The sequence below is a fragment of the Meriones unguiculatus genome, chromosome 7 (genome assembly GCF_030254825.1).
Source record: "Meriones unguiculatus strain TT.TT164.6M chromosome 7, Bangor_MerUng_6.1, whole genome shotgun sequence".
NCBI classification, from domain to species: Eukaryota; Metazoa; Chordata; class Mammalia; order Rodentia; family Muridae; genus Meriones; species Meriones unguiculatus.
In genome coordinates this window covers 119,472,655-119,491,263 of record NC_083355.1, presented here as the reverse complement: position 1 = coordinate 119,491,263, position 18,609 = coordinate 119,472,655, and the positions used below count along the sequence as shown (strand labels likewise).

Here is an 18,609-nt window from a genome sequence, read left to right as displayed (position 1 = left end):
TGTTTTCCCATGGTAGCAATCCACACATAACAAAGCATTCTCCCACATCGTTCCCTCCAGTGTTTCCTCTTCGGAGCTCTCTGTGGCAGCGCCTCTACCCTCCTCTCTGCAGCTTGGTCCTCTTTGAGCTGCCCCTTACCTGGCAGGAGCAGCATGGACAGCAGACTGTGGCAGCTCCAGAGTCCATCGCTGACAGGCACGGTGAGTGAGGTTAAGCCTGCCTCTCAGCCACTGAGCTGCACCTCTGTTCAACGCTGCCGGTGTGAAGCACTAACCCAAAGCTGACTCTGAAGAAACACAAAGAGAGGATGGAAAATCCACCCAGACTATAGAGCCTATTGGCTTTGACTCAAGGGCCCCAAGATAGGTGTCTGCAGTGAGCTTTGGTTTCTTTAAAAACGTTGTTATGTTTTGTTTTATTCCCAGGTGTGCAATAAGAGGCTGCTTCTCAGCAGGTGATTATGATTTGCCTCGTGCACTAGCAGGGGCATGATCTTTGCCAGCGGCAGACAGTTGAAGTCTAGGGACTCTGAAGGGGGTATAAAATGGAGAGCCCCAAGAAGGTCTGTGGCAGTGGCTGTTCCCCCTGCTGCTGCTGGTTTGTCCTGCTGCTGGACTGCTGGATATTCTGGTAGAACTGTTTGACAAGGATTAGGAGGTGTGGCCTTGTTTAGAAGGTGTGTCACTGGGGGTGGACTTTGAGGTTTCAAAAGCCTCCAGCACCCCTCCTCTCTCTCTGCCTCCTAATTATGGATCAACTTACGACCCTCAGCTGTTCCTGACACCATGCTTTTGTTCCATGGACTCTAACCCTCTGAAATTGTAAACACCTTCTAAGTTATCTATGTTGTGGTGTTTTGGTTTGGTTTGGTTTGGTTTTTTGTGGTGTTTTATTAAAGCAATAGAAAAGTAACTAAGACACACAGGGACACACTAGACATTCTAAATTGTGTGTTAAACATTCCCAGAAGCCTGGAGAATCCACATGATAGAAGCCTGCATTTAATGGCATGAACCAGCATGAAGAAACTTGGGCAGCCTGACTCAGCATCATGGCTTGTGTTAATGAATTCTATTTCCTGAGGCTTAGTTCTGAGACTCCAGGGCCTCAGCCAGGGACCCATATGGGGCACTTCAGGCTGAGGAATAGTTCAGTTGGTAGAGTGCTTGCCTAGTGAAGCCCCAGGTTAACTCCCAGGACCACATAACAACAGGCAGGTTAGTGGCACATATCTCTAATGTGAGAACTTGGGAGTTGACAGAAGGAGGTTCACAAATTCGCGGTCATCTTGGCTATCTAGTGAGTGTGAGGCCAGACTAGGTTACATGAAATCTCATGAAGAAGGAAGAGGAGGAGGAGGAAGGTGAGGAGGAGGAGGGGTGGAAGGTGAGGAGGAGGAGGAGGACCTCCCTTGACCAGCTAGCATCACTTCTAATACTGTGTCTGGACTAGGTCTGTTAGGAAGGTCTATGCTCCTCCTGTGCAGGTGAAGGGAAGGGAGGTACTATCATTCCTGGGTCATATGTGACAATACTGGTCAGCCTTTCACAAGAAGCACACACAGACTTCACAACCTGACAGATGGAATGCAGGTAAAACAATGCAAGTCTCCTTTCTCCCCACCTGCCCTGCACCTTCTAGAAGCCTTACCAGCCCCTGCTCCAGTGGCTCTGGTGGCCCCCAGCGAGCTCTGCCATCAGAGGCTACACTGTACATTTCTGCGCACTGCCACCCTTCACAGGAGGCTGTCTGTGTCACTCTAAAGATGTAAAATAACAACAGCAGCAGCAGCAGCTGTGCTCAAGCCCTGCCAACACCAACAGAGCCAGCAGCATTCTTGATGCCCATCGAAGCCACCCCCTTCCTTCCAAGTAGAAACGCTGATGGCTCTAGGGATGGTACTAAGTAACCTCAATGCCAGCAGCTTCACAGACATAGAAGTAAGATTTGGGGGTTATTCTTTTAGGATCACCTCGCCTCGTTCTGAACCAGGAGGGGAGCACCTGAGGTCTACCAGCCAGCTCTACATGTTCTGTGGGCCCCCTCACCCTCTGCTTCTCAGCTATGAATGAGCACCATCCAGATACCCACAGGAGCTGAGGACAGTGCTACAACCAAGCCTTGAGCAGAGATTGCTGCCTAGGTGGGCCTGCTCCTTGTCTCAGCATCAGCTGGCTATGAAGATAACAGAGTCCTCAGACTCCTCAGACCCAGACATCCTTCTACAAATGTTCCTATCAGAACCACAACAACAAGGATGTGTTGAGTCAGTCGGGGCCCCCTAGGCAGGGACAGAGGTGCGTGGGAGTCTGCACTACAGGCCCTGCCCCTGCATTAAATCCTGGAAAGTGTGAGATTAAAATCCAGAAGCCCAGATACCCTTGCCTCATTGAGCTCAGACATCCTCGTGCCTGTATCAGGGTATCAGCTCTTTCCACCCAGGATGCAGACAAAATCTGTGACTGCAATTTCAAGAGAGAGAGGAGGAGGCTGCACCTAGCATTAGCCTGACAGCTCCTTGGCCATGCGTGGCCATCACTGGCGGCCTGGCAGGGCTGAGAGACAAGCGGAAACAGTACTTGCTCTATACCACTCTCTGTACACCAGGCAGCCACCAGGAGAGCCTTGCCCATCCCAGCACGTGGGAGGAAATTCCATTACCTCAGACAGCGGGTGGCATGAGTATCCACAAAGTTCCCCATCCTCACATACCCTACATCTCCCCACTTCCTATTGGCTAAAGGGCCTGGCAACTTCCCCTTGCACAATCAAGGGATGTGCCCTAAGCCTGCCTGCCACTGAGCACAGCAAGATATGTCATGGTAGAGCTCAAGAATGGTGACTGCCTCAAAGCTCCCTGCCTCTGAGACTAAATCCTATGCCAGGTCAGCAGGAGGCTAGCCTCCAAACAGCTAGAACCCTAGGGTTCTTTGAAAGGTGAGTAAGTGATAACTTTCATTTTGAGGGTTATGAAGTCATTCTTGGGGCTCGTTCTGGACTGGGGAAGAGAAGATTGGCCATTTGAGGAGAAGCCAAGAGGCAGGGGCAGCAAAGCTGGTACACTGATGGGTCTGACTTTCTTGTCTACCCAGCCAGCTCTGGATGGCAGGGGCCCCAGCAAGGACCCCCGTGGACAGGTATGCAGAGCGTAGAGGCCTAGCTCTGAAGCAGAAGAAATGTGCGCCGTTCTCAGCGGTGCTGGCCAGGCTCAGAGCTTTGAATTTCCAGGTTGATCAACAGGGTCGTCATGTGCCAGGAAGGGGGCCAAGGAGCTGAACACCAGGATGACCTGCTCTTTGGATTCCAACATGGTGAAGGTCTCTGACTTCTCACAGTTAGTCTTCACAGTACACAGTTACACCTCTAACACCAGCTCAGGAGAATGACTGGAGGCCAGGCTAGGCTACAAACTGATTTCCAGGTTAATGTAAAGCATTAACAAGACTCTGTCTCAAAGAAAAACAAAATAAAACTATAGAGATGGCTCAACAGTTAACAGCACTGGCTGCTCTTCCAGAGGACCCAGGTTCAGTTCCCAGTCCCTGTGTGGCAGCTCACAACCGTCTGTGACTCCAGTTCCAAATGACCTGGTGCCCTCTTCTGGGCTCTGTGGCACCAGGCACTGGTATGGAGTACAGATATGCATGCAGGCAAAGTACCCATACACATAAAATGAAGTTTAAAAAAGAAATTAACCAAAGCAAAGCAATGAGAATGATTGCCTTGGACCTGAAGGCTACTTCTGCTGGAAACATCAACACCTTGCTGGGCCTGCAGGGGTCTGCTGAGCATCTTGAATACAATGGGAAGCATAGCACCTCTGCCTACACGTGCCTCTTTGCTGCTGGGTCAGAGCCCACTCAGCTCTGCACTAGGCACATGTTTCATCCAGGGCTACAACATGGGGCTAGCTTCTTTTACTAGTGGTGACTAGCCCTCACCCTATTGCTGTGGTTTGAATAGCTCCTATTGGCTCATATATTCAAATGCTTAGTCACCAGAGAGTGGTGGCACCATTTGAAAGGATTAGAAGGATTATAATGTGTGGCCTTATTGGAGGAAGTGAGGTTTCAAAATCACAAGCTCACCATCTCTCTCTTTCAGCCTGTGGATTAGAATGTAGCCCTCAGGTACTGCTCCAGCACCGTGTGTGTGTGTGTGTGTGTGTGTGTGTGTGTGTGTGTGTGTGTGCCATCATGATCCCCTCCATGATGATAATGAACTAAACCTCTGAAACTGTAAGCAAGCCTCCATTAAATGTTTTCTTTTATAGGAGTTTCATTGGTCAAGGTGTCTTTCATAGCAGTAGAACAGCGGCGAAGACACCCCATTTCCCCTTCAAGATTGAAGACATCTGCCAGCCACCAAGGGCAGAAATGACAGAACGTGGAGGAAGAAAAGAGGTGGCACCTCACTCCAGGTTCTCAACCTATCCCAGCAAAACACAAGTGTTCCTGCCCTCTGCTGCCTGCCTCGCTCCATGCGGTCAGATCCTGCATCTGTGGCTCCCCTGCTGCCCCGTTATTTGCCCCACTCCACTGTAGGTGCTGCTTTTCCAGAAGATGAGTTCTGGATCTGGGGTTGGGGACAATGGATGTTAATGTCTTCCCAAGCACTACTTTTCTCACATGAAAACCATCTACTTTATCAGTTTCCCCTGAAGAAATTGCGTTAAATCATGCTGTCATCAGCCATCTTCACTGTGAGTGGCTGGGGTAGCTCTGACTTTGCCCCTCCAAATGAACTTTCACAAAAACAATCCCATGATACCTTAACAAGACTATAGAATGGTACACCAAACTGCTCTATTGCCAATAGTCTGAGTAAGCCTTGACTTCTCAGCTTCTGGGTTTGTTAAGGCCAGAATGTCCCTCCCTTCTCTCCTTATACAGTTGCTGGGGATGCCAGGGAAAAGCATAAGTCAAAACATCCCGTAAACTTAGAAGCCGATGGAGCTGCTGTCCCACGCATACTCCACTTCTCTCTCTCCCTTGGATCTCTAGCCATGAGTGTGAATCATTATTAGAAATGAATGAATAAATAAACAAACAAACAAATAAAAGATTGAGCTGAATGAGTCCACAGGACACTACTGGCAGAATGAAGCTCTGACAGAGGCTGTATTTTAGCGCCTCTTGGTGTATCTTAATGCCACACTCAGAGCCACCAGGACATACTCACACTTTGCCATCTATGTGTGTGTAGACTTCTCTCTTAAGACCAGTTCTCATCTGTTCTGTCTCTAATGGTATGACATCTGCACAGTGGACACATAAGAGATGCAGGACTGTGGTCTTCTGAAGATAACACCAGTTAAAAGAAAAAATGCTACACTAAAACACACGTTTAGATGGTATATATTCCTGCCTCTTTTGCCCTTTGAGACAGAGTTTCTCTGTATAGCCTTGGCTGTTCTGGACTCACTTTGTAGACTAGGCTGGCCTCAAACTCAGAGAGATCCACCTGCCTCTGCCTCCTGAGTGCTGGGATTAAAAGCGAGTGCCACCACGCCCAGCTAGGTGGTAGGTTTATGTCTGGGGCTGTTCCCTAATTACTCATCCCATCAACAGAAAGGCATACCATAGAACCCTCAGCCCTGTCAGCTGGGGACTACCAACCAGCAAGTTCCTGAGGACCCAACAGTAGACTGGGATTAAAAAGAAAGGCAAGGAGATGGGGAGGGTCAGCTCCAGTTGGGACAGGTGTGATATGAAGAAAAGTCTGCGTGGCAAAGGCATACAGATTGGGCCAAGCCAACCGTGGGATTGCCCCACTGCCACCGGTAGCAAGAGACATCACCGAAGAAGGCTTCAGGAGAACTGCACAGGTAAAACTGGCATTTCCACAACTTTCTAAGCCAGGTGTACTGGCTGGCTTTGTGTCAACTTGGCACAAGCTAGAGTCATCAGAGAGAAAGGAGCTTCAGTTGAGGAAATGCCTCCATGAGATCCAGGTGTAAGGCATTTTCTCAATTAGTGATCAATGAGGGAGGACCCAGCTCATGGTGGGTAATGCCAACCCTGGGCTGGTGTCCTGGGTTCTATAAGGAAGCAGGCGGAGCAAGCCATGGGAGCAGTCCAGTAAGCAGCCCCCTCCATGGCCTCTGCATCAGCTCCTACCTCCGGGTTCCTGCCATGCTTGAGTTCCTGTCCTGACTTCCTGTGGTGATAAACAGCAATGTGAAAGTATACACTGAATAAACCCTTTTCTCCTCAACTTGCTTTTCTGTCATGGTGTTTGGTCACAGCAATAAGAAACCCTAACTAAGACATCAGGTACATTTATCTGATGACTAGGATGCAGGACTAAGGTGGATGGAGTCTCTGAGCTTGATTGAAGGATGAGGAAGAAAGAGTCAAGGACCTGGCCTTGGTGTGACCTTAACTGACCAAAACACCAGAGCTGTCAGGAATGTGGAGGGAAGCAGGGTGCTGGAGACGGAGGCTGACAAGCACCCTAATGATGCTGAAGAGTAGCCAGCGTGCTCTGTGATTGCCAAGGTAAGTGGGATACAGGAGGTGACATCAGGCATGCAGGCATGGGCCAGAGGGACCTGGGAGAAGATCAGCAGTGTCTCCACAGAGATGGTATAGGATGCCAGAGCTGGTGAGTAACGATTCTAAAGAAGGAACAGGCTGATGGGCGAACAAGAAGTAAAAGCATCATGGCAGCCTCCACAGGGAGCTCCTGGCACAGGGTGCTGCCACTGTAAGCTGCCCCTCAGTCAGCAGGCCTGACACGAATGCCTGTGAACCACTTCAGGCCAACCTGGGCTTGTTATCTGGTCCCATTTCCTCTTCCTAGAAATCCAAGCAGAAAGATTAAGCAGCGTAGCACAGGGCCAGAGTTTAAAATCCTGACAGAAAGCAGGAACAGAATATCACGGAAGTGCAGAGCACAAATCTTAAACCTCTCCCTCCTTCCTAGACGTCATTGCTTCATTCCCCTCTGTCTTGCGGATTCTCAGGACGACCCACTAAAGGGACAGGTAGAATATTCAAACTACAGCAGGAGGGTAGCCCCAGAGCACAGCCTCTGGGCCACACAGTGAAGAGCTGCGGGTGAGTCATGGAGAGATGCTGGCACGTTTGCACAGGAAGGAAGACCGGAGACCTGATTCTTTCCTCTGTGCCAAAATGCTATAAGCAATGGGAGCATGGTCAACAGCAGCCATAGCAAGAATACATTTACCCAAGGGCCTCTCAGGCTTTGAACAAGTCCTCTACGTCATGGTCTAAGGAAGGCCCACCCCCTTTTTTTTTTCCTTTTAAAAATTTATTTTTACATTAATTACAGTTTATCCACTTTGTATCCCAGTTGTAGCCCCCTCCCTCACCCCTCCCAATCCCACTTGCCCTCCCTCTTCTCTACCCATGCCCCTCCCCCAGTCCACTCTCCCCCTCCATCTGACCCTAGCCTATCAGGTCTCATGAAGTCTGGCTGCACTGTCTTCCTCTGTGGCCTGGTAAGGCTGCTCCCCCCTCAGGGGGAGGTGATCAAAGAGCCAGCCCCTGAGTTCATGTCCAAGACAGTCCCTGTTCCTATTACTAGGGTACCCTCTTGGACACTGAGCTGCCATGGGCTATATCTGTGCAGGAGCTCTGGGTTATCTCCATGCATGGTCCTTGTTTGAAGTATCAGTCTCAGAAAAGACCCCTGTGTCTAGACTTTTTGGTTCTGTTGCTCTCCTTGTAGAGCTCCTGTCCCCTCCAGGTCTTTCTATCTCCCCCTTCTTTCATAAGATTCCCTGCACTCTGCCTAAAGTTTGGCTATGAGTCTCAGCCTCTGCTTTGATACCCTGCAGGGTAGAGGCTTTCAGAGTTCCTCTGTGGTAGGCTCCTGTCCTGTTCCTTGTTTTTTCCCTCTTCCAATGTCTATCGCATTTGCCTTTCTGAATAAGGATTGAGCATCTTACCCAGGGTCCTCCTTCTTGATTAGTTTCTTTAGGTGTACAGATTTTAGTATGATTATCCTATATTATATGTCTAATATCCACTTATAAGTGAGTATATATCAGGTGTGTCAGGAAAGCAGTTTTTTAAGACAGGATCTTGTGCAGCCTGGGATGCCTCGAGTTCACAGTATAGCTGAGAATGACCTTGAACCTCAGATCCTCCTGCTTCTAGCTGCCCAGTGCTGGGACCATAAGTGTGCACCACCATGCCTAGTGTATGCAGGGCTAAGAACCAACCCCAGGCCTTTGTGCATACTAAGCAAGTACTCTGCCACTGAGCTACACCCCATCACCCAACTGAGTTTAAAGATAAGTTTCTTTCTCTCTTTTCAGATTGAACCCAGGACCTTCTGCATGATAGACAAGCACTCCAGCACCGAGCTACAACCCCAACAGCTGGAGGAAATTTTCTTTAAGAGGATAAAAAACATGACACGGTATATGAGGACATTCACCGTGCAAGAAAAAGACAGGAAAACAGTCCTCCGTGGGGAAGAGATGGCATTTGTACATCGTAAATGGTGAGAATGGCCTGGTAGAGGTGTTGAGGGCTTTTGTTTCCAGATTCTTGATCACACTCCCAAAGCTCCCTGTGTTTCATGATTGGTGGTGGGGTGTCCCTCTGAGGGAATGACCAATATTCTCTCAGTATTCCAGCCTGCCTCGGAGACACAGTTGTTCAGATATCCTAGGTGCTCTTTGGAAGTTACATTTCCCCTTCTCAGCATAAGCCCCATGCTCTATGGTTAGCATCTGAACAAGCAAGTAAAGAAGGGAATAATTTCTTCTCAAATTATTGCCCATAAATGCCTCATGTGCCTCAGGTAGGCCCAGTGTTTGTCCTGAGGCTCTCTCTCCAGCTTCACCTGGCCCAGTGTCTGTCCTGAGGCAGGTGCTGTCTCTCCAGCTCCACCTCCCAACATTGTTTTTTGGGTCTCCCCAATCCCAACCCACATTCTCACCATGCTCAGAAATGGTAAAACTCCTCATGGCTGGAGGAAACACAGTCATGTCCTAAGATGAAATGCAGGGCCGAGGGAAGGAGAATGGAGGGGATAAGGCTTAGCATGCCAGATCATAGTACAAGCAATGGATGAAGTGACAGGATGAGTAAGTCTCACCAGAGACTAATCAGACATGCAACGTCTTCCCAAAAGCAGACAGTGGTCCTAATGAGAAGCAAGTATTTGGCTGTGAGATTCCTCCACCACCAGGTTCCTCTGCCAGCAGAAGATGCACTTTACAAAACTCCCTCTCAGCTAATAAAGACACGTTAATGCACTTGCAACTTGGAGTGTATTGTCCTCAGTCAGAGAGGGAAGCATTTCTCAGGACCAAGAGCCAGCGGGACACACACCCTTGACCCTGCACTGGGCTAATAGCAGCCCACTATCCCCTTTCCTCCCTTTCACCTCAGGAGCCTTTTGGGCAGTCAGTGTGGCCAGCACGGGCTCCAGCGGAGAACCGCCCTTTCCCACATCACCCTCCAGGCCTGCGGAAGCAAGCAGGCTCACACATGACACTAATGCGGGTTAGACAGCCATTGCCAGTGGAATGGGAAGTTACTTAGCACAGCAGTATATGTGGCGGTTAAGGTGAAATCCACAGCGGGAGCCTTGCTCTGTCTGATTCTCCTAACCCATGTGGCTCATGTAGGTGACTCGCCAGCTAACCAGCTTCTCGCTGGCAAACCTCAGAAGGTATACAGATGTAATGTATACCTTCCTGAATAAAAACAATCCTGTATGCCTGGCAACCCCAGCAGCATCTCTCCATGTCTTGGAGAACCACGGTAGCCAGCCAGAGGCCACTGGAGCCCTATGGTTCCAGGTAAGCATCTTGTGTCCATAAGGGCAGGGAGTATGGCCAGCAGGGCAAAGGAGTAGTTGTCACAGCCCTGGGGACAAAAGCCATGCTAGATGTACACTGTAAGTGGGAGAAAAAAAAATGTCAGTTGGAAAACTGTAGAAAAAGCAAAATTATAGAGATGTTAAAAGGATGAGTGGTGGCTCCAGGCTCAGGGAGAGGCAGAAAGAGCTCGGGTGTGAAATGTTGAACACACAGGACTCTGGGGCAAAGAGGTTGCCCTGCATTGTCTGTAATTTCCATGGTCACTGGCAGTACGGAATTTTCAAACCCACCGAGCCCTACAATACCAAAGGAAATCTTAACATGTGTGAATTTAACAACAAAAAGGCAGCAGAGAGCGCCAGGTCCGTGGAAACACTGTGCATTCCAGATGTGTGGAACGCCCCACTGACGTGGTCAGCGGGTGAACAGGTGCTGGTTACCCAGATGACTATGGGAATGGGTGGACACTCTTGCACTAGAGCTAAGGGAACTGCACACAGCCCTGTACTCTGGCTGCTAAGGTGCTTCCGGAAAAGTACCGACCAAGCATGCTGACATTTCTATTGCATACTGGAATTGAAAATTAAGCAGGTGGATGTCACTGAATGGCAGAAAACAGGATTCTTGTTTGGGGGGCATGTAGGTGTTTTCATATATACAGGAGGAGCCTAGAGTGATCCACAGAGGGATCGGCCAGTGATAGGAACACCGGGAGGAACACGGTTCAGATTAATCTAGACAGCGAGTTACAGGCGGACACTGCACAGCATGAACAACTTCCCGAGCACACCATCCAGCAGGTGAAGCCTTGTTTACCTGGTCCTGCCTCTCCCTTACTTGGAAGCTAATAAAGTGATTTGGAAAATATTTATGAAAAGAGGACAGAAGATGGATCTGTCCCATCTGTTTGGTTTAAAAAAAAGAAGTAACAGAAAACCACCTCCCAAATGCAACATCCACACTTGGCTTCTCCAAGAAGACGCCCCACTGCCTGACTGAACAGTCCCTGGCATTTGGTTCGACACCCATTTGAACATGCTTTCTCCTAAGGGGCATCACTTGGAAGTCTCTGATGACTAAGGGGAAGAAAGTTATCTTTTAGGAAAGGAACCCATTGGGCTGAGTATATAGGTCAGGTGCTAGAGTGTGTAGCTGGAATGTCCCGGATTCTGAGTTCAGTCGCAGCACTGCAGGCACAGTGACCCGTGCTTGTCATCATTGTACCACAAGTACCAGATGCTCAGGTCATCCTTAGCTATGTATGAAGCTAGCGGCCAGCCTGGGCTAAGAAGGAGAGAGGGATAAAGGGATAAATAGGAGGAGACAGGGAAGTGGGATGTCTTAAATTTTTTAAGACTTATTTATTTATTATCTATACAGTGTCCTGCCTGCAGGCCAGAAGAGGGCACCAAGTGGTGCCAGGATTTGAACTCAGGGCCTTTGAAGACCTCTGAGACATCTCTCCAGCCCAGCTGTCTTAATTTTAAATCACAGCATCACGCACTAGAAAATTTCAGTTTCAGCCCCACGTCTCCGTCCCTTAATCAGCTGCTCACCCTTTCTCCCAGAGCCTTCCATGGGAGGCCAACTTGTTTCACAGCTCCTTTCACATGTGGTGTCTATATGCCATGTTCTCTAGAACTCAGCAAGCCCTGGTTCTTCTTGGTCTCCAGCCACTCCCAGTCTCTGCCGGGGCTTCTCATCCTGGCCCTCATCTGCATACCACTGCAACACTGATGTCTCCAATTATTCACCATTGCTCTTCTCGCATATCACCCCTTACCTGTGTGGCCAGCTTTTGCTTTAATTTTTTAACTGTGAGGCAGGGCGCTCAACTTGACTTTGGGGCCAAGTTCTGTTCTCTGGAACAGAACAGATGACATCATCTCCTTCCACAACAGTGTCCACACATGTAAAGTTAGGTCATTCTCTTCCCTGGATGAGCACCATTCCACCCCCATTGTCTTCAACAGCCTGTCCGTGCGTTAGCCAGTGTTCCCAGATATGACCAGGACAGTACAGATAGCACAAGCCCTCGCTCAGCTTCAGCCGGACAAGGCACCCTGCAGACACACTCAGCAGTGGGATAGCTCAGGTCCATACCACCTCACATTTGACACATTTGAGCCAAGGCATTTGGTGGTCAATTCTTCACTTGTTGCACATTATTTCTATGTCTCTGTCACCTTGTGCTTGAGCAGTCTTTGTAAAGCTAGATGGCCAAATTACGGCCTTCTGTCTTCTTGAGGTTGTCCCAGCACTCTAGTCCATTAAGATAGCTTTGAACTTTTAGACTGCCATCTATCATGTTAGCTCTTTGATATACTTACCTTGGCAAGGCTCAACCAGGGTCACCTTGAACAGCTGGCTGCAAGGCAGCTTCTTGGTTGTCATTAGGAAACTTGCTTAGGAAGCAGTCCTCTACATGGCATAAACATCCCTCTAACTGGTGAGAGTGGCCTGGGATGCCTCAACACAGGCTTGTGCTGAAAAACTGCTTTCCTTTGAGCAGTCTAGGGTGTTGGCACATACCAGGTATGTGCCTACGTGACCAGCTTTCCCAAAACACTGCTGGCCTCTGAATCTAGTGATCCTTCTGGTGGACAAAGAAGCATGATGTTCACAGAGTTTGCTGCATATCCCATATAACTGCTGGAAAACGGTTCCAGAAAAACTTAGTCTGGCCTCTTCCTACTCCATCACAGCACCTCTCACAGCCAGGGGCTATCTCTGGATCCACACACACCTTTACATTCTAATTGTGAGGCAGCCACAATCTGCTGGTGCTAAAGCCTTACAAAGGCTACCAGGGCAGTGAGGAGGATGGCTGTCCCCAAACCATGCCCCCATGGTTGTGAGCACTGCCCAGCGGGTTCACCTGCTTCATTTAGGAGTGCGCGTGCACAAGGCTCGTCAGCCCTCTGAAGTTTGGAGGGAGCGGAGCAGAAGTCAGTGGACCAACAGCAGGTCATACATGGGTAGAGCACCCCAAACTGTGGCCCCTAACTGACTTCTTCCACACGGCACCCAAGTGTGACAGTTCGTTCTTCTGAACTTCTCTTAACCTAGTCCTGTTCTCTCCACTATCCTGAGCCACTGTCCTCCCTCACCTGGTCTTGCTATCCCCAGCCCTCTCCTTCCCCATCTGTTCTGTTCAGTGGCCAGAAACAAAAGGGCTCTGTGGTTTGTAAGCATGAACACCTTCCAAGCCATCCTCCCAGACTCAGCCCCTCAGATTCAGCCCCAAACAGGCTTTCGCCCAGTCCCTCAGGCTCACCCTCTATTCATATCCGGGCTTCTCCTAATGTGCTGTGGCTGGCATGACTTCCTTCCTGTTGGTCCTGATATATGCCACTCCTTTCTCAGGAGCCTGGAAAAGCATGGCTCCAGAACCACACTTCCTCCGCAACCTGAGAACTCCTTCTGCAGGTGACTGAACATCTAACGATTTCATCTTAGAATGTCGTGTCCATGAAGTCAGGCAAGGGGTCATCCTAGTTCTTGCTGAGTGTACACACCATAGCTAGAGCTGGACATACCAGCCAGCTGAAAGGGACAGTAGGGATTGCTTCAGGTGGGAGAAGGAACGTGGGCATGTGGTAACTTAAAATCAGCTTCCATAATTTATCCCCACCTCTTGGCAGGAAGGGGTCAGAAAGCAGAAGGAAGGTGGCAGTGCCTTGGGGTCCACCCCTCTTAGAAATTATACTGAGGGAGAGTTCCTGGCATAAAATTTGTGAACAGCTCATCCATGTGTCCACAATCAGCATACACTTTTCTGCAGTGAGAATTTGTGCTACAGCTCGGATGGTAGCCTGGCTCTGTAGGGCCCAGCGGCCTGGCTCTGTAGGGCCCAGGGGTCTGGCTCTGTAGGGCCCAGCGGCCTGGCTCTGTAGGGCCCAGCGGCCTGGCTCTGTAGGGCCCAGCGGCCTGGCTCTGTAGGGCCCAGGGGTCTGGCCCGCCATGTACCTGCTACAAGTAGGAGTAGGAACATGTGCCAAAAGGAAAGAAGGACAAAAAACAAGGGCACTCCATGACAAAGGCTGAGTGTGGCCACCGGATGCCTAGCAAAGCCAGAAGTAAGAAAGTGATGATCAAGCTTAACCAAAACTTTCCGCAGAGGCTAAAGAGGTTAAGACTCAACTCTTTGGACAGAGTGCAGGGAATCTTAGGAAAGAAGTGGGAAACAGTAAGATCTGGAGAGGACAGGAACTCCACAAGGAGAGCAACAGAACCAAAAAATCTGAGCACAGGGGTCTTTCCTGAGACTGATATTCCAACCAAGGACCATGCATGGAGATAACCTTAGACCCCTGCACAGATGTAGCCCATGGCAGTTCAGTATCCAAGTGGGTTCCATTGTAATAGGAACAGGGACTGCCTCTGACATGAACTGATTGGCCTGCTCTTTAATTACCTCCCCCTGAGGGGGAAGCAGCATTACCAGGCCACAGAAGACAATGCAGCTACTCCTGATGAGACCTAATAGACTAGGATCAGAAGGAAGGAGAGGAAGAACTCTCTTTTCAGTGGACTTGGGGAGGGGCATGCATGCAGAGGGTGGAGGAAGGGAGGGATTGGGACGGGAGGAGGGAGGGAACCACAGGGGGGATACAAAGGGAATAAAGTGTAATTAATAAAGAAAAAAGAGTCAAGTCTCATTTTTTAAAAGATTAAGACGAACAGGGATGTAGGCATGAGGATGCTATAAGCGGGCAGATGGACCAGGAGAAGCAGCAAGCATGAGGCTAGCGGGATATCTTCCTCCCACTCCCTGCAGAGCCTGCAACTCATTAAAATCTCACTGACCAGTGGATACCCCTGGGCCTTGGAGCACAGTGAAGGAATTCAGAGTTCCCGGAGGGTGCAGAGAGCCACTGGAAGGGAAGTGAGTGGAGAGCAGGCCGTGATGCACAGGGTCTCCCCGTTTCCAAGAACTGAGCTAAGAACACTCTCCTATCTCAGAGTTGCTTTAACTTTCAACAGGAAGAGGAGGAACTCATTAAACAAGTCCCTTCGCACTGACACCACTCTGCCAGTGTGGCTGCTCCTTGTTTTATGAGTCTGGAGTTCCCTCAGCTTTTGCAGCTGAATTCAGCCAGCTATGACAGCTGGATAGCTTTTCCATGCTGAGAACAGAATTAGTCTATAAATAAGTAAAGAGGTGTAGAGCTGAATCAGGGTGCCAAGACTCACATGGCTCCCTCCCAGGCCGTACCTCTTGGTGGCCCATGGTTGCAGCAGAGGCTCACAAGGGCCTGGAAGCATTACAGGACTGGAACCCATAAGGGCGCTGGGTTTGCAGGGGTTTTGGGACTTATAAAGGTGACAGAAGCTCAACAGAGTGCTGAGGGTCCAGAAAGACACTGAAGGCTTAGGAGGGTGCTAGGGGCTCAAGATGCTGAAAGCTTAGAAGGGTGCTGGGGGCTTAAGGACATGCTGAAGAATTAGGGGCATGCTGGGGGTTCAGGAAGATGCTAAAGGCTTGGGGGATGTTGGAGGCTCAGGACGATGCCAAAGGCTTAGGGATTCAGGACAATGATGAAGGCTTGGGAAGATGCTGGGGGCTCAGGAAGATGGTGAAGGCTTGGGAAGATGCTGAAGGCTCAGGACAATGATGAAGGCTTAGGAAGATGCTGGGAGCGTAGGAAGGTGCTGGACACAATGTGCCTCATTTGAGCCTGTGCTTTGCAGGGTGCTTGGGAAATTGTAGAAGAGACTAATACGCTCCATATTGCTGTCCTGGGGCAATTTAGGAACTTAGGTCTGAAGACAGTCAAGATCTAGTGGCTACATGCTACTAGGGCTGCTAATATTCTCCAGTGCCACTAAACTAAAATAGTTTCTCACAAAGCTCATGTTGCTAAGAGAAGGAAGTGATTTGCCCTAGAAAGAAAAGAGGAGAGTCACCCACATGTCACCCACATGCTTCCTCCTTTTGTAATTTCCCAGTCTCCAAATCTTGCCAGCTCAGTAGCACTCTGCAGATGAAACCCATCTGCTCTCATTGTATTTTCCAACTCTGCTTATCATTAAACTGAAACCAGTTTTTCTGTTCAGTGTAATTACTATTCTGCCAAACATGTGTGTTCTGGATAGGATGCGTGCCGTGGGAAACATTCCCACTTAATGAATTTTCTGTGGTAGCACACAATGGCTTCAGAACTCCTCCGCTGTCCAAGCTCAACTTTGTCATTTCATAAAACAGAGATGCCAAGCTCAACTTTGTCATTTCATAAAACAGAGATGCCAAGGAAAAGATAATTTTCCAAGTCATAAAACCAACTCTCCCTGCTTCACCTTCCAAAGAAAAAACAGAGACAAGACTGTCAAACTCCCTCCCTTAAAGGAAAAGCACAGTTTGGAGTGTTTGGCAAGACAGTTTTTGGCTTGTGTCTCACCCAGTCTCCAAGGATGAGATGAGAATGAAAGGCTTGGAGAAGGAGGTTAAACTAAACCACTGTTAAATGCTTTCTCAAGCTATATGCATAAAGTCTTGACAACATGACTGTCCAAATGTCAGCTGAGCAAGGATGACACCACTAGAGATGCCAAAGTGGATCAAGAAAATCCCACAAGTCCTCAACCCTAGGCCACACCCTCTCAACTACAAAGAACTACAGGCAACTGAGCTGAGAGTGGCAAAGGTGTTCTTCCCCAGGGAAGAGCACACTGATTGGTTGTCCACCGCCAAATGGTCAGCCCTGAAAACATGCATATAAATCACATTATACATTCTGAATGGGTTATGTATAAGTGTGTGTGTGTGTGTGTGTGTGTGTGTGTGTGTGTGTGTACTAGCAACTAGTTTTTAAAAAGGCATGAATTTGAAAAAGAGCAGGGAGGGATATATAAAGGCTTTAGAGGGAGAAATGCTGAAATTATATTATAATCTCAAAAGTTTTTAAAAGCTTGTGTCGGCATTAGGTATTTAGTCTGAGGCCTTCCTTCATGAAAAGTGTTATTTATGTCAACTAGGGATGTGGGGGTGGGCATCTTCAAATTTTCATTACCGGCACAAGTTAAAGTAAGCCATGGTCTTCCACAGATGACTGTCCGTCAGGATCCTCTTGTTCCTGAGCAGGTCCTCTGCCTGCAGCGTGAGTCTTCCCACAACAGCTCCTGAGCAGGCTCTGAGGGCCCTTCCCTCAGGAACAGCAGGAGCCATACTGAACACTCATTAACACTTTGGTGTCCTTTAGCACTGACACTGATGCCACCATCCAAAGTCAGACTCCAGGGCTTCTTCAAAAAAACCCACCATTTCCGGGTTTATAAAATCATTACCAATGGACATAAAATATAAAGAACAGTAAAGTGGCACCATCCAGAAATCCATTTCCTTGACAAGGTTACTAGACCAGCCAGGGAACCTGAGCATGTCCCGATTTGCAAACCTTGACAGAAAACAGTACTCTTTGTTTAAAAAAAATATATTAATTTTTTATTAATTACAGTTTATTCACTTTGTATCCCAACTGTAGCCCCCTCCCTTCTCCTGTCCCAATTTCACCCTCCCTCCCTTTCCTCCACTCATGTCCCTTCCCCAGTACACTGATATGGGAGGTCCTCCTCCCCTTCCATCTGACCCTAGCCTAGCAGGTCTCATCAAGGCTGGCTGCATTGTCTTCCTCTGTGGCCTGGTAAGGCTGCACCCCCCTCAGGGGGAGGTGATCAAAGAGCCAGCCACTGAGTTCATGTCAGAGACAGTCCCTATTCCCCTTACTAGTGGACCCACTTGGACACTGAGCTGCCATGGGCTATATCTGTGCAGGGGTTCTAGGTTATCTCATGAAGGGTCTTTGGTTGGAGTATCAGTCTAAGAAAAGATCCCTATGCCCTGATTTTTTTTTTCTCCTTGTGGAGTTCCTGTCCTCTCCAGGTCTTTCTATCTCCTCTTTCTTTCATAAGATTCCCTGCACTTCGTCCAAAGTTTGTCTATGAGTCTCAGCCTCTGCTTTGATACTCTGCAAGGTAGAGTCTTTCAGAGTTCCTCTGTGGTAGGCTCCTGTCCTGTTCCCTGTTTTCTCCTTCTTCTGATGTCCATCCTGTTTGCCTTTCCTAATGAGGATTAATCCTTTTACCCAGGTTCCTCCTTGCTTAGCTTCTTTAGGTGTACAGATTTCAGTGTGATTATCCTATATTATATGTCTAATATCCACTTATAAGTGAGTATATACCATGTGTGTCTTTCTGCTTCTGGGATACCTCACTCAGGATGATCTTTTCTAGTTCCCATCATTTGCCTGCAAATTTCATGATTTCCTTGTTTTTAATTGCTGAGTAATATTCCACTGTGTAAATGTACCACAATTTCTGTATCCAATCCTCAGTTGAGGGGCATCTGGGTTGTTTCCAGCTTCTGGCTATTACAAATAAAACTGCTATGAGAATGGTTGAACAAATGCCCTTGTTGTATACTTGAGAATATTTTGGAGATATGCCTAGGAGTGGTATAGCTGCATCTTGAGGAAGCGCTATTTCTAGTTGTCTGAGATAGCGCCAGATTGATTTCCAAAGTGGTTTCACAAGTTTACATTCCCACCAGCAGTGGAGGAGGGATCCTCTTTCTCCACAACCTCTCCAGCATGTGATGTCACTTTAGTTTTTGATCTTAGCCATTCTGATGGGTATAAGGTGAAATCTCAGGGTCATTTTGATTTGCATCTCCCTGATGGCTAAGGATGTTGAGCATTTCTTTAAGAGTTTTTCTTCCATTCTACAATCCTCTACAGAGAGTTCTCTGTTAAGCTCTGTACCCCATGTTTTAACTGGATTACTTGATTTGCTGCTTTTTAAGTTC

At 48.6% G+C, this 18,609-nt stretch overlaps 1 protein-coding gene across 4 annotated transcripts in view; it reads right to left on the bottom strand.

The window, feature by feature from the left end:
• Positions 1 to 18,609, bottom strand: part of Ptprn2 (protein tyrosine phosphatase receptor type N2) — a 695,760-nt gene that overhangs the window by 621,535 nt on the left and 55,616 nt on the right. The window contains exon 1 of one of the 4 annotated variants that reach the window (XM_060388286.1): positions 140 to 170. The exons of the other annotated variants lie outside the window; for them this stretch is intronic. Within the exon in view, the coding sequence (XP_060244269.1) occupies positions 140 to 155 (16 nt within the window). The 5' untranslated portion in view covers positions 156 to 170. Of the gene's footprint in view, positions 1 to 139; positions 171 to 18,609 lie in introns of those variants that run through there. 4 annotated transcript variants of the gene reach the window in all.